At 33.7% G+C, this 15,822-nt stretch overlaps 1 protein-coding gene and 1 long non-coding RNA gene across 3 annotated transcripts in view; both read left to right on the top strand.

Annotated features, from left to right (window-relative positions):
* Cpr (Cytochrome P450 reductase) overlaps positions 1 to 15,822 on the top strand; it is an 89,276-nt gene that overhangs the window by 69,546 nt on the left and 3,908 nt on the right. For both annotated transcript variants that reach the window (XM_089634878.1, XM_089634877.1), the window contains exons 4-9: positions 897 to 1,046; positions 6,502 to 6,626; positions 9,439 to 9,627; positions 11,555 to 11,682; positions 13,837 to 14,078; positions 14,726 to 14,923. In XM_089634878.1, coding sequence (XP_089491004.1) covers positions 897 to 1,046; positions 6,502 to 6,626; positions 9,439 to 9,627; positions 11,555 to 11,682; positions 13,837 to 14,078; positions 14,726 to 14,923 — 1,032 coding nt within the window. The remainder of the gene's footprint in view (positions 1 to 896; positions 1,047 to 6,501; positions 6,627 to 9,438; positions 9,628 to 11,554; positions 11,683 to 13,836; positions 14,079 to 14,725; positions 14,924 to 15,822) is intronic.
* LOC149421572 (uncharacterized) lies at positions 10,378 to 10,957 on the top strand. Its single transcript, XR_016302506.1, has 2 exons — positions 10,378 to 10,400; positions 10,506 to 10,957. It is a non-coding gene; the product is annotated as an uncharacterized LOC149421572 (long non-coding RNA).

Below are 15,822 nucleotides of genomic sequence, written 5' to 3'. Positions count from 1 at the left end.
ATATCTTATCAGTTGTATTTGTAGTTGTTTAATACACTTTTTACTAGTGAAGTTCCAACTACTAACAGTAATAACTGTTCATAAGTATTACAAGTGTGACGTTTTTGACAGGAGATCCTGTTTACCGATACCGACCCAGTGGGACGACGGGCTAACTGAATTTGATAATAATTTCTCTATAGATTAAAAACGTCACACTTGCAATACGTATGTACAGTTATTACTGTTAGTAGTTGGAACTTCACTAGTAAAAAGTGTATTAAACAACTACAAATACAACTGATAAGATATAGCGAACTACAGTAAGTTATTTTACGTTATCATCCTAAAATTTTGTTTTTGAAATACTACATTTTGCACGTGTCCGATTTTTTAAGACTGAATGATAGCACGTGTCCGATTTATAAGACATGATAGCGATGCTAGATAATTATGAAGGTCTTTGCATATTGAACGTACTTACTGTGCACTTACATACATACCAGTAAGACCTCAATTAAACGATAATTTTATATCATTACTCTACAGACGTATTTCCATTTAACATTTATTTCTTGTCTTGATTTCCGTAATTACGATTTACCTCGTACTTGAAAAACATATTATAGGATGTGATTGAAGCAGACAACACAAGATTAAAATTTTCCTTCGCGATGACTGGACTTGTGACGTAATCACGCGTCGAAAGGTTCCGCTTCAATCTAAATACGCACAAATTATATAAGTAACCATAACTAAGAACCTGTTTTTTTTGCTTATTTTCCCATCTCCCCCTACGTAAATAATTGTTTCTTGTACCTACTAATTAAGTTGAAACGAAGTTTGATTTCAATAATTTAGAAGTAAGCGGTAGGTACTAGTAATCGGCGGATGAGTAAAATGGGATAATTTTTCAGGAGGAGCTGATGAAACTGAAGGAGATCCCCAAATCCCTGGCAGTGTTCTGTCTGGCCACCTACGGAGAGGGGGACCCGACAGATAACGCCATGGAGTTCTATGATTGGATCAAGTCTGGGGACGGAGATCTCACTGGGCTCAACTACGCCGTAAGTTTACACTTTACGCGATATTATTATTTTATTTCTATGTACTTACGTATTACTTACCACGTGGTCTCATCTCTTATCTTTAATGCTATAAAATGTATTTTTTCAGTGAAGTGAATAAATTAAATGATAACAAAAATTCGGTAGGTAGGTACCTACGCTAACGTAACTACAGAGTGACTAAAAAAAAAAAACAAATTATATAAATAAGAGTGTTTATGACCTGTGGCGGGCGGCGTGGTTTTGATTTACATACAAATCTACAGTTTTATTCTGATATTGATGAAATTTTGCACAATTGACCTTTAAAACAAGAGGAAGGTCGCTGTCTATATTATACATATATTGATAAGCTCTGCGTACTTCACCTAGTCTACATGTAAAATGAATACTGTAACTTTCTTTGTATATTTTTCGATGCTATAAGATATATATAGATATTAAAAACCCAATGGGCGTATATTTAATGAATAAATTGATTTTTTAATTTTAGTGAAAAAATCTGAATTTGGTTAAGTTTTATATTTAGTCAATGATTTTACCAGTAAATCGAACCGCTTACCTAAATGGTTGTGCAAAAGTCCGTAATTGAGATCAATGTATGTAAAAAAGGATTTACCGGTATAGTTTGCAGGCTTTTACAGTACCTACCAAAGATATTTATACTCCATAGTACTACTTAATACTTTTGCCTTTTTCAAAAACGTATAAAAACTGTTTTGTGAGGAAAAAAAATTTGATCACTTTTTGCGTAAGTATATAATTAATACAAAAACTCATTTACTAACCACTGCACGACCTTCGTCTTCCTCGTGAATAAAATAAATATTGTTATATGCGATGTATAGATACATCAATGGCGATGTTACTTTAAAATTGTAATAATCAAATTAAAGCGTAAGAAAATTTAATATACAGGGTGCGTTTTATGTTCCAGGCCGATGTTTATTTAATAACTTTTAAATCAATTTTATAATTTATTTATAATTGATTGATTATATGGTCTTTAATATTATAATGGAATATGATGTCGGTCAAGTGGCCACCTCTAGCAGTGGCGCAAAGGCAATTCTTTGAAGTACATTTTTCATTTCGCAGACTGACACAGAATTTCATTTCGAATGTTGTCCTTAAACATAGGGTTTGTGGTTGGTATATTGGTGTACACGTTTTCCTTCAAGTGCCCCCTTAGGAAGAAATCGGGAGCGGTCAAATCAGGGGATCGTGGGGGGCCAGTCGATATCACCATTTTTTGACACTACTCGGTTAGTCACGTAATTTTCCCCGCCTTCACATTTTGAACAATTATTTAAATAAAATGTTTTAATAATTTTAACACGTTGTTGCGGCGTTAGATGCTCCATAATAAATTGTAATTGAACACTCCCTACGACTGTCAAATGCCAACCATGCCAACTGACAAATGTCATCCAAACTAAAATGGCGGCCAAACAAAATTGACTTGTAACCTAAATCGCATCTCTTGTACTTCCGTTATCGTGTGAAGTTGATATATTAACTCAACAATTGCAACAATTTTATTAGATTAAATCTACTTATAATATACCCTTGATGATATAGTAGATATATGTATTCATATTGCTTCGTCATTATCACACTGAAGGTTGTCTGTCTACCTGAATATGCACTTAAGTATTAGTTTTCTTTAGAAACATTAATTGATTCAACGTTTCGTATTTAATCACACAATAATCAACCGGTAATCTTAGATAAATTAAAATAGAAGATAGGTTACTGAGACAAGTCTTGTGGTTTCCCTGGACTAGGTCCATTGGACATACTTGAGATTTATTGCGCTCAGTATCGCACCTAATTTCGTCGGTCAGACAAGCTGTCACCAGCTGCCACTAACACGTCGCTCTAGGCTCTTTTTTGTGAAAAAAATGACTTACTGTGCTTTTGAGAGGAAAGGAACGAATGGAAAAAGAACCGCAAACCGCGCGAAGAATCGCCACCATCTTGACAGGATTGACCAGATACGCAACACACAAACAAATGTATAGACTGAAGAAATGCAAAGCGGTCGAGTTAAAATAGGACGTCGTTACAGTCAAATATATACTATTTCTAAAATATATTGGGTATTTTATATTTTTTTACAACTTGTCATATTTTACTCTCATATGAGCAATATTTCGAAAAATCCCAAACTAAAAATATTCGCTTTTCGGAAAAAAATAATTTTGGACAGCAGGTATCGGGGATTTCTAGATAAATGCATAATTTATTTTCAGCTCGAAGCGTTATTTTCACCACGGAACTTTGAAATATCTTCTTATCTTTCAATATTTTATAAAAAGCCATATTCTCAAACTTCCGTTAATTGTTCGGTTTCGGTTGCCGCCTTTTATACCTTTTTTAAGGTGACCGGGTATGTCATCAAAATGACAGTTCAACACACATACAAAAAGTGGTATAAAGTCATGAAAATTGCTAGTTTTTGTTTCATCACTTTTAATGACTCTATATCACCTTTTAAAGTGAAATAGAATGTGTGTTGAATTTTCATTTTGATGAAATATCATTGAACCGTTATTATTTATTATTATTATTATCTTTAAAATGTTCAAACCATTATATACCATAATATGATATTATCATTTGTTACTAATTTCTGCATTATGGGTAAAAAAAGTAAGATTTTGAAAATTAAACTAAATTTTCCGCGAAGCCGGGTATCTACTGGTAGTTAATACATTTTTGATCAAGGAATGACTTATTATTATTATGTAAAAAAATAACATTGATTTAGTTCCTATGTAATATTATTTATCAGCTCATCGTGGGTTTTGATAAAACTGCGATGACTAGCACTTTTACAAATAGGCAGAGTTGACGGTCGTCAAGTCGGAAAATCACAAAGTAGGTATATATTACGTACGCGTCGCGTCGCCCGTGCTTGGCAAACATTTTGATAAAACGTCCGGAAGAAAAATGTTGGGTGTGCAAATTTGTAGTTTTGCAGTAAAGCTGTTGAAAGTTTGGTTCCTGCATTTTTACTATTTAAAATATTTAATGAAAGTAATGATAGTTAGAACTTTAAAAATTGATGCACAAAATCAATAATATTATTATATATCTATGTGATAGATGTATAATAATATTATTGAATTGTGTGTCTATTTTAAAGTACTACTTCGTACTTTTAGAAATGTTGGCTTAAAAATATCTTCTGAATGCTTGCGTAAAATATTGTTTAACATAACGTTTTTGACCTAAGAATAATTATTTTAATTTTATTCCACTCGTCCGCGTTTATACTTTCGCGCAAATATTTTTTAGGTTGGTAGTAGTCTTTAGATTCTCGTTATCTATTCTAATGTTGTTCTCCCTGTCTAATGTCAAAGTCAAATATTTCTGACGGAAATTTGCAAAATGTTGAACAATGTTAATTATATCAGCTTTAGATCATTATGCAACCGATTACTTAATACGCATAGGTCAATATAATCGTTATGTAAACTAAGCACAAGTTGACAAACCCTAGTAATCGTATTTTAGGTTAGAATTTGCGAGAATCGTTAGTGTTATTGAACTTTGTCCATTCAGTGATTGTTTTAATATTCTTATGAGTAAAAGCAAAACGTGTTACGTTTTACAGCTTATTGTGCAATAGACGTACAGTTACGTCAATGTTTCCTATAATATTTAGATGTTCCGCGCGAACAGCTCACACTTGCGTGAAGTTGCGTCATATGTCCGCTCTGACAATGGATCCAACTGAGGTAAGAAAATTATTTTTTGTTAGTGTGGTATCGGTCGGTTTGTATTAAGAAAATAGTGCTAGAGCAGATAACGCAGATAAACGTGAACATCGTCTAACTTATAAATATATTTTTAGAATATGTTTATGGCCATTGGAGTTGGGCATGCATTTTCGATTAGTTTTTCATTCAAAACGAGAATACAAAGAGTGGTTTATTTATGATAAAAATTTTACAATTCAAGAATAATAATAATGATTTTACAATTCAACAGCCTCATTATCACTTTCATTGCGAGTTAAAAATAAATATTATTGAAAAATTGGAAAATGTGAAAAGGAAAAGAAAAAAAGATTAACCCTTCAAGCCTCTTGTCACAGTGACCATTACATTTCTTAAAGATGCTGTCAGAAAGTCGGAGAATTTTTGTATATTTCCGCTTCTCAATAAAATCCAAATAAATTATATATTTCTGAACGTATCCGAAAACTAATAGCTGTTTTTGAAAGGTGATGAAATACGCTTTCAAATTTTATCATTAGAAATACATAGAATTTCTTAAATATAAAATTTTTGATATCAAACAAAAACTTTTAAAAATGGCTCTCCTTACGTTTTTCGTTTATACACTGAACTAAAATTAATAAAATATGTGTTTTTTTCATCAGTAGTCAAATGTATTACAAACATTTCTGTCACCTCACTTATTGTCATTTCATATAAAAATTCACAAAGTTTCATAAATTTTTCTCAAATTGCGATTGGAATTTTTAGTTTCATAGAGGTGTGCAATTTAATTATTCTGCGGTTAAAAAGGTTATTACTGTGACCATGTTTTGAATACCGGGGTCTTCTGCTAGCTGCGTGAGCTATCGGGTATGCTTTCTCCTGCCATGGTGATAAACACAAATGTATTTTTTTAAATATTACATTTTTAAAACCAATGATGTTGCAATAGATGCGCTGTAAAGACATTTCAAGTGGCAATAAAATGTATGTTTATTGTAGTGCTTTCGATTTCGTAGTTTTAGTACTAAACTGTCACACATTGCGTAAGGTTGTGTGCTACAGTTAAGTAAATTGCCTTAAAAAGGTGCCAAAATGCCCTCGCGAGTGATGAGAAAATGATTTCATTTCTCACCAAACACTAGTAAAAGCCAAGGAATAACCTTTTATTTGTGAATGCACGCAAATTAGATTTTATGCGTCGTTAGAGAAAATGCAAGGCCGACTTGAGTAAAGATCTGGGCGCGCAACTGACAAATTACGCAGTCACTGCTGTCGCTAAGTAAACTTCGCTGTTTAATATAGTCTAATCAATCTGTCTATTTACATGTTTGCCATTTGCAAACAGTTGTTGCTGTATTATGGCATGGCACTGAGTTGACATCTCAAAATACGTCATTCGTCGAGGCCTGTATTCTAGTCGGCTTTAATGCATTTTTTTAATATGAAAACGCCGCCCGGTCCTATGGAATGGTATTTCATTCATACAAACATATTTTTTTAATGTTTATCTTCATCATACACGAACAACGTTTGAATTAAGAATTTACTGGAAATAAGATTTTTTCTTACTTGCCACATTTTATCTCAATTGTGTGACACAATAACAAGTCTAGATGTATTGTAACGTCATTGTTTAACACCAATTTTCAATTTTGATCTGCTAAAGTTCTCCACCTTTATTTATTGCAAGCGAACATCATTTAACCTTGGTTCATTTCTAGGTATTTGGACTTGGTAACAAGACTTATGAGCACTACAATGAGGTGGGAATATACGTGGACAAGAGGTTGGAGGAGTTGGGAGCTCACCGCGTTTATACCCTCGGCCTTGGAGATGACGATGCCAAGTAAGTACTATGCAGCATGAAATGCAACATGTAACGCAACTCGAATTGTTTGGATGGTACGCATCTGGATGCAAATCCTGTTGCTGTGTAGGCGAATGAGATGCGAATCCTATTGTTCGAGTGGCATATTAAATTATTGTAAACACAGCGCTTTATCTACATTAAATCAAGTTCTTTAAAATATTGTTAGTAACAATATCGTATAATCTAAATTTTAAACTCCTAAATAGTTATTGCGATAGTATGAAAAAGTAGTTGAATAAATAAAAATTGAGAATAAAAAATTAAATTTCCTTTTCTGGTTCCTTGTTTGTAACTTTTTACTTTTCTCTCCGATGTGAAGAAAATAAACTCCTCGTTTTATTTTAACAATCTTCTATACTTCTCCCCAGCAAATGAGAAAATTCGCCCCAAATAACGGTTTTCTATGTAAATTTATAATATTCACAGTCTTTAGGATTCCGAAGCACAGTCTTTTCTTGATAAAGTTTAAGTTTAGACTTACGGGATTCAATACTTCATTTGTGTGAAAGCAATATACATGATTATTACTTCAATTGTGAAAACCAGAGATATGAACTGGGGACCTACTCTGTATCTTTTGGGTTAACAAGTCAGTAAGTTCGTGGTTTAACCTTTCCTTGCCGGTGCTGTTAACTGGGTGAACATCGCCTCTAATTAATAGAATATCTGTCTAAATATACTAAACACAGAGCTCAAATTTTCGGTATTCCTCCGCAATACATTTATGCATTGCATTAAGTATTTACAATACATAAATATTTACCGAGTGTATAGCACCAGAGGACAAGGAATTTTTGAACACCGTAAGGGAAAGGTTCATACGCGTTTGTGACGTGGCTAAACCGGCGGCAGGAATGTTTCGAAAGATACAGAGTAAGCCCCCTGATTGGTTTGAGTGATTTTTCTTCCCTACACATAATTAACGCCCACACAATACGACCGTCACGAACTCCGTCCAAACCGGCACCACCAACGCCATGCAAATGCCTTTGTGTTTGCGTCAAAAATAGTTTTTAAAAATTGCGGCAACGGATCAGTGTGAACGCCGCACAAATATTGCATTACATGTTCGTATTGCCATCCTAACGACAAATTCACGTTGTATTGCAATGTGAATTGCAAGTTGCATTGCACATGTCTGGATGCGGCATTAGGCCCTTATCATTTAATTTTACCCCATTGCGCAACAATTTTACTTTCCATGGTCCCATTTGTCTTCAACCCGAACTTCTTGGGTTGCATACCATTATAACGCATAAGTTCAGTTCTACGTATCTTAACTCCTCAGGCTAATTTATTCAGTTTTGCGAACAAACAGCTATTACCCGTAGAGTCAATTTGTTCGCTTTTCGGAACAGCTCATATGATCTCACCGAAATCATTGTCTCATTTACTGTCATGGCTAGAAATATGTTGGTGTTAGAAAGTGAAAACAATACTATTATTACTTATTTTTTTATATAAAACGACAACGAGGTGGTAGTAATGTTTATAATACATTTGGCTAATAAAATATCTGTTTTTTTTTTTCGTTATCAGTCATTTTAGTTCAGTGTCTAGATAAAAAATGTTTGATTTCAAAATTTAAATATTCTGAAAATTATATGTTTATTTCTAATTCAGACGATTGAGGATTTAAATAAAATGATAACAGGTTTCCCAAGGTGCTTTGTAAATATGTTCATTTATATTTGTGCAGTAATAGTTAATAAATACTTTGCAGTTGAATTGAATTGAGAAGTAAATATGTCATAAAAAATGTTTTATGCACACAATTGAACACTCCGATAACCTTCTGACATACAATATAATGCACTATGTAAATTGACTGATCTATTTTGTTAACCTTTTGGATTTAAATCAGTGCAATATGACTCAAAAATTGTATGTGAATATAGGTGTTCTTTTTAAATTTCACTGATTTATCCATAAAATTCAAAATTTCATTTTAACGTATTTGATAAAACTTGTGACCTTGAACTCAGAGGTTAATTTTGTGGGATTAGTCACCAAAAAGTATCAATCCTTTGTTTTATATCCAACTAGCTGACGTGTACCCGGCCTTGCTGGGGGTTAACCTTAGGAGATAGACATATACCATCGCCGACTTTTTTGTGGCCCCTTTAACCTCTTAAGGATCACGCCCGAGTATACTCGGGCGGCTATTATGTGCCAGAATTCGGAATTCATACTAAAGATAATTTTTAATTATTTTTTCACACTATGTACCACAACATCAATATTCAGTTCCCATTTTGGGCCCGAAGTGGCTTTTATATGAGGATATATATTTTGAGTAAATAAAATTCATTGATAAAAAAAGGTGTTTTTTTTTTTCCATTTTTAATTTTTAAATTATTACTGAAGGGGTTAAGACATACACTTCGGTAGTACATTATTTTGATGTATCTCAAAGGTTTAGCCAGCGTAAGCAATGAAAGCACCTGAAAATATTTTATTTATGACTTCTTTACAAAGCATCGACTTTTCTTTACTTTCTATAAATATAATACACATGTATTGAATATATATAAACCTTCCGGAATTCTCTACATGATAGTGCAAACCCTATCAAAATCAATTGCCTAGTTTAGAAGAACTAAGCACACGGATGGACGCGGATAGCAACTTTGTTTTATACTATTTAGAGATTAGGATTATGGCACAAACCTTTAGAGTAAAGGGGCATAAGTTATGGTTACTGCTAAGATTCACGAGTCAAATCTTTAATAACCATTTTGGTTAGTCAATTCAAATGATTTTAAGTGAAATAAACTTTTGCCAACAGCATTGAAGATGACTTCATCACATGGAAGGACAAGTTCTGGCCAGCGGTCTGTGACTTCTTTGGCATCGAGAGCACCGGAGAGGAGGAGATGATCCGACAGTACCGACTCCTGGAGCCAGCAGAACTGACTCTTGACAGGATTTACACTGGCGAGATTGCCAGATTACACTCCTTCAAGAATCAAAGGGCGTAAGTACTAATAAATCTTTTACGATGTATTACGATGTCTCATTTGCCTTAACCCTTTTAGACCGTATGTATGTTCAAACGAACACTAACTTTGAGAATTATTTTTTCCCAAACTACATCGAATAAAAGACTCGGGTTTTTGTTTTCTAATACCTGGCAATCTTCTCTGTGGCGTCTATTTTTGTCCGCTATGTTGTCACTCGTTATCCCGCCGAAAATATCAACAACATTTTGACAGTTCGCATGCTTTCGGCGCTTCGAATTCCTCTCGCTATTATCTGCATCATATAAGGTGAGTTATCCATTATTTTTACTCAATTTACATTTATTTTGTTGCCCAAAGGCGCATTACAAAATAATAATAATATAAACATCCATCTTACAAAGATATTTACGAGAATATTATAAGTGAAAAAGCATGTTTGGTCAACCTAACATTCGGTTTCAATGGTAGTTTTTTTACGAATATGGCGAATTTTTCTGAATTTTTGTCATTCAAAACCATTTAATTTCAGTATGTATTTTAGCACAAATGTTATTTGTTAATGCATTATTGATTTGTCATTATATTTTATGTGGTGGTTTACAATTTACAGATGAATAACGGTCTCAAAGATATTGAAATAGCACTTTTTATAGAAGGAGATGTTTCTGACATAGAGCTGGAGCCGGATGAGGAAGAAGATGAAATCCAAGACCTTTTTCACGCAGAAGAGGGCTATGTTGATCATCAAACCCTCGAACGTGAAGTTGGGATGGGCTTTGAAATCATAGTAAGTCATGAAGTCTTTAAAATCCACATTTAAATGCATATTTATGAAACCGTATTATCCATTAATTTTATCTTATGTTCAAAACATAACATTTTCTATTTTCAGGACACTGAAGTGGACAGTCAGGAAGAGGATCCTCCCCTGGACATGGATGAGGTAGAGCCCACCCAGGAAGCAGACAACGTTGCCCCAGAGGCAGTTGCGAGGGCTGATGTACGCTGGCGACATCGAGATTTGGAACCGGTGAACTCTGAATGCATAGTCAACTTTTCTGAACAGAGTGAAGTAATAACAGCTCTCCAATACTTCAAATATTTCATTGACGATAAAATTATTTAAAATATGGTGGAACAGACCAACCTTTACTCTGTCAAATGAATCGCAGGAGGAACCGACGACGTCTAGTAGGCATCGGGCGAGACAAGTCAGACCTGTTGATGATGTGAGGTTTGGTGGTTGGGGGCATTTTCCTGAGTATGTTGAAAACTCCTTGAGGTGCAAACACTCTGTCAAAGGCATTATTCAGGTCAAATGCCAACGGTGCCAGGTACATCTATGCTTTACACCTACTCGCAACTGCTTCAAGGACTTTCATGCAAGGCCTGAGTTCCAACATTGACCACAATCTTTTTTTTTTTGTTTATTTCAATTATGTTTCTTGTTCACTATATATGTTTTGAAATCTTTCATTAAAAATGTTAATATTTAATAATAAAAATACTTTTAGTATGTATTTGTAAGGAGTATATTTTCCGATATAAATAAAAAAACTGCCCTTTGATAACTAATGTTTAGTATTCAACCTAACATAGCATAACTTCTATTTTTGTATCTTTCATAAAATATGTTAATTTTCAATAAAATCCATTTTTGTATGTATTTGTGGTTATTATTCTTTTCCCATGCAAATATAAAAGTACCCTTTGAGACCTAATGTATGTTCAACCTAACATAGCATTACTTCCAAAACTTATTAAAAAAAAAAAAAATTCCAAAAAATTATAAATAATTCCCAGAGTTGTAATCAAGCCTCAAATATTTTTTTACACTGCCAGTTTTAATTCAGGTCTGAAAGGGTTAACCTTCATTACATTTCACACCCACATTATTTGTAACATTGTTATAGAAAATCTAATCACTTTGTGATATTTTAGGCCATTTGATTCCAAGAATCCTTATCTCGCTCCTTTGAGAGTGAACAGAGAGCTGCACAAAGGAGGTGACCGTTCCTGCCTCCATATTGAATTTGATATTGAAGGATCTAAGATGCGATACGATGCAGGTAAAGATTATTTTATTTTATTATGTCTGCAAATCATAAAAGAATAGATTATTTTTAATCTACTGTGGAAAGACGTCATGAAAATTTTGACATTACACACCAAAAAAATATTTTATTTTCTAATCTTTCACTGAAACTACTAAACTTCTCGATTTCCATTTCAGTTATTTAAGGCGAAGTATTACAAAATCATGTATTTTTGGTTTGAAATTTTGATCCCTTAGAAATATTAATAATTCTTTTATTAAATTCTTTGAGTAGAAAACATCTTGGCCTTTGAAACAATTGAGTATTTTGATTATAGTCTTTTTATAAGCCCAGAAAAAAATAAAGTAAAGTTTGAAATGTCCCACTCACGAACCCCCTAATTATATTTATATATTAAACATTTAATTATTATTAAATAATTTTGGCGATGTTTTTTTTTGTGTTTGGTGTTAAGCGGGAATTTCAACCTTATCGCCATTAGAGCTTTCAATCCCGGGATATCGAGAACCAGGATTCCGGGAATCCCGGCCCTTTGCCATCACCATAATTCCGGTGCTACGCTTGTCTTAATCCCGAGATATTTATTGGTTTATCGACTTTGTTTCAACTGTAGGAATATGTATCTTTTTTTTATTGCGAGCCTGTCATTTCTTGCTCAATATTCTTGAGATCTTTGGATACAGGTCATAAAGATTTTGGGGTAAATTTATTGTAGCATTCAGTATATATTTATTTATTCTTGACATCACTGCACTGGGATTATTCTGTACACTCTTTCGCACGTGCAAATTCATCTGGCAGTTTTAGATGTTCTCTACATGAAATCTAAACCTAATCCAAACCAGAAGATGAAGTCGTCTCTGTGTCGGTATTAGACATTGACATTGTAGATAGAGTCGATTTAAATCTTTCTCTAAAAGAAAAGCTCGATAGAGCTCATGCACTTTATTCCAAAATCTCTTAAAAAATAAGAATAGCCATGGATATATGAGTCGTGTAATTTCTATACCCGCTATATCAACTTTCATTGATTTGGAGAAAACCGCAAAAAACTGTCACATCTCTAGCGTACATAAGTAAATGCATTACAATTTTTTATATAATGAATTGGAGTAATAAAATTTCGAAAAGCATTTATTTTTCTATATATGTCTAGCAATAATTAAGTAATTTCGATAAATAAAATGGATATAGCGGATTTTGATACTCACTTCGTGATTTTGAAAGTCAACTGAGCCGACATGGCGGGTTTAGAAACTCACGCGTAGATCATTTTGACACACGAGCGTGGCGTCAGAGCGGCGGCCATATTGTATTTTGGCAAAATAACTGCTTGTGATTCGTTGAATCCGATATGCGGGTTTTGATAGTAACTTTCTGTATGATATAGCGGATTTGGTTTCTCACTCGCAGTTTAAGCATGGTTTTTGGTCGCAATAAGGAGGGTTTTGAAAATCAATTTTAGGCTCCTCTTGTTGCTCGCAAAAATGTGAACAAGATGTCATACTCAGATCATTTTGTCAAAAAATCGGATATAGCGGGTATAGAAATTATAGGATTCATATTACATGTTATGTAATATATCCATGGCAAATTTCAAACTCGAAACACAGCGTAATCGTAAATCTAGAAAAATGCTACAAGGTTTTAAAATCAATACCACCTGCCAACGTGGATCCGAATTGGTTTTTTTAGGATGCGAGAAAATAGCAACTAAAATAAAATCATCACAAAATGATGAAACCTTAGATACTTTTATTTTATTAAGGTCGCAATTTAACCTTTTAAATGCCAGTAGGTAGAAGTGTAGCTGTGCACAGCAGGCCAAGAATGCGAGTTAACTCGCTCTTGGCACAGAAGCGGTTAAGATTCAAAATATTGAAATAGTTTTTTTTTTTTCCTATTTTAGTTTTTTTCTTTTGTGCAGCTACTTTTATACTAGTGGAATTTAGTTAATAATGCATATTACCTAATCTAGGTATAATACCTGAAAATTAAATGGAAACATTTGTTTTAACTAAAATCTTAAATTTTAGCACAGACGTATTCTTACTCTACTCCTTGGTTTTAATGAATATTAGAAGGTACTGTTGATATATCAATACATAAGTATCTTAAAAAACTTTTTTCACATTATATAAATAATGACATCATTATTTCCTCCAGGTGACCATCTCGCCATGTTCCCCGTGAATGACTCTGATCTGGTGACCCGTCTCGGGGAGCTGACGAGCACCGACCTCGACCAGATCTTCTCCCTGGTCAACACCGATACTGACAGCTCCAAGAAGCACCCCTTCCCGTGCCCCACATCCTACAGGACTGCTCTCACGCACTACCTCGAGATCACAGCCATACCGCATACCCACGTTCTTAAGGATCTGGTGGATTATTGCGCAGATGAAGCGGTAGTTTTAACATATATTTTAAATCAGTATTATGATATATTGTTTCTTACTTTTACGATATTTGAGTACTGCTCTGCTTTAGAATCTTCTTGGTCCAGTCCATTGTACTCCATAAGAAATTAAACCGTCACAATTGTCATGTCAATGATTATTTAACCTTCAATTTACCCAAAAACATATTACTGATTGTTGACAGTACTCTCCTTTCGAAAACAAACAAATTACTCTAATTATCATAATTTTAAAATCACCTTTAACCTCTAAAAAATAACACTAATGACACTGTTTTTTCTACATAACTTCTTTTTCCCTTCATAATGGTGGTATCAGATAGACCCCTCGTGAGAATGTTCACTCAAGTGAAAGTTCATTCTTATTTCATTCTCGTTCACGCGGCACACGCAACGATGTAGAAAAGAACCTAACCCCGTTCCTTTCCTCGATGATGTCGTCAAACTAAGTCATACGCCTTGGAATTTTTCTGATTTGTGATCATAAGATATATGTATTTATTTTATGTTTAATATCTTCTTCAGTAAGTTCTCCTAAGTTTATAGAATTTATCTGTAGCGATCTGTCTTTATATATACATCTAGTTTATGATTCCAGAGGCAATTGAATTTTTACAATGCATTTAATATTTCCAGGATAAGGAGAAGCTGCGCCTGATGTCCTCCACCTCGGTAGAGGGCAAGGCCCTTTACTCTTCGTGGGTGGCCAACGCCAGCCGCAACATTGTGCACATCCTGGAAGACATTCCTTCTTGTAAGCCTCCACTGGATCATCTGTGCGAGTTGCTGCCTCGTCTGCAACCCAGGTTTTACTCCATCTCCTCTAGTCCAAAGGTAACCATTCAATTTAAAAAGAAAAAACATAACCCGTAGAACATTATAAACTCTAGACCAGCCGTTAATCAAAATGGTCAGTGGTCGCGTGTTGGCAGAACCCCAGTTCCATCTCAAAGATTGAAGATCATCATGTCACCTGATCAATATTAAATATTTACCGTCTTCATAACTAGTCATCATTTCTAGAAAGGAATCTTTAATCCTTTTTTCTTTCAATTTGAGCAAGGCCTAATGTTATAAGATTTACAATAAGCATATAATATTGTGTGGCTATTCTAAAAATGTAAATCCGAAATCAGCTTTTTCGAGTTATACATTAAATCTACCTTTATTTCCTCACCCATGTACTCCACAAATATATTTTATGTTTGTGGCATACATGGGTGAGGAAATAAAGGTATGGTTTTGTCTGTAACTCGAAGAAGCTGATTTTGATGTTACCTAGCTGTAATATTATTGACAACCTCCATATTTTACTAATATTATTGACAACCTCCATACTTTACTAATATTATTGACAACCTCCATACTTAACTAATATTATTGACAACATCCATACTTTATTAATATTATTGACAACATCCATACTTTACTAATATTATTGACAACCTCCATACTTTACTAATATTATTGACAACCTCCATACTTTACTAATATTATTGACAACCTCCATACTTTACTAATATTATTGACAACCTCCATACTTTACTACAATTGACAACATCCATACTTTACTAATATTATTGACAACCTCCATACTTTACTAATATTATTGACAACCTCCATACTTTACTAATATTATTGACAACCTCCATACTTTACTAATATTATTGACAACATCCATACTTTATTAATATTATTGACAATCTCCATACTTTACTAATATTATTGACAAC

Source organism: Hesperophylax consimilis, chromosome 8 (genome assembly GCF_061612785.1).
Source record: "Hesperophylax consimilis isolate HC1 chromosome 8, BYU_Hcon_1.0, whole genome shotgun sequence".
In the NCBI taxonomy this organism is placed as follows: domain Eukaryota; kingdom Metazoa; phylum Arthropoda; class Insecta; order Trichoptera; family Limnephilidae; genus Hesperophylax; species Hesperophylax consimilis.
Note: the sequence above shows the minus strand (reverse complement) of the source record. Positions and strands in the feature narration are given on the sequence as shown.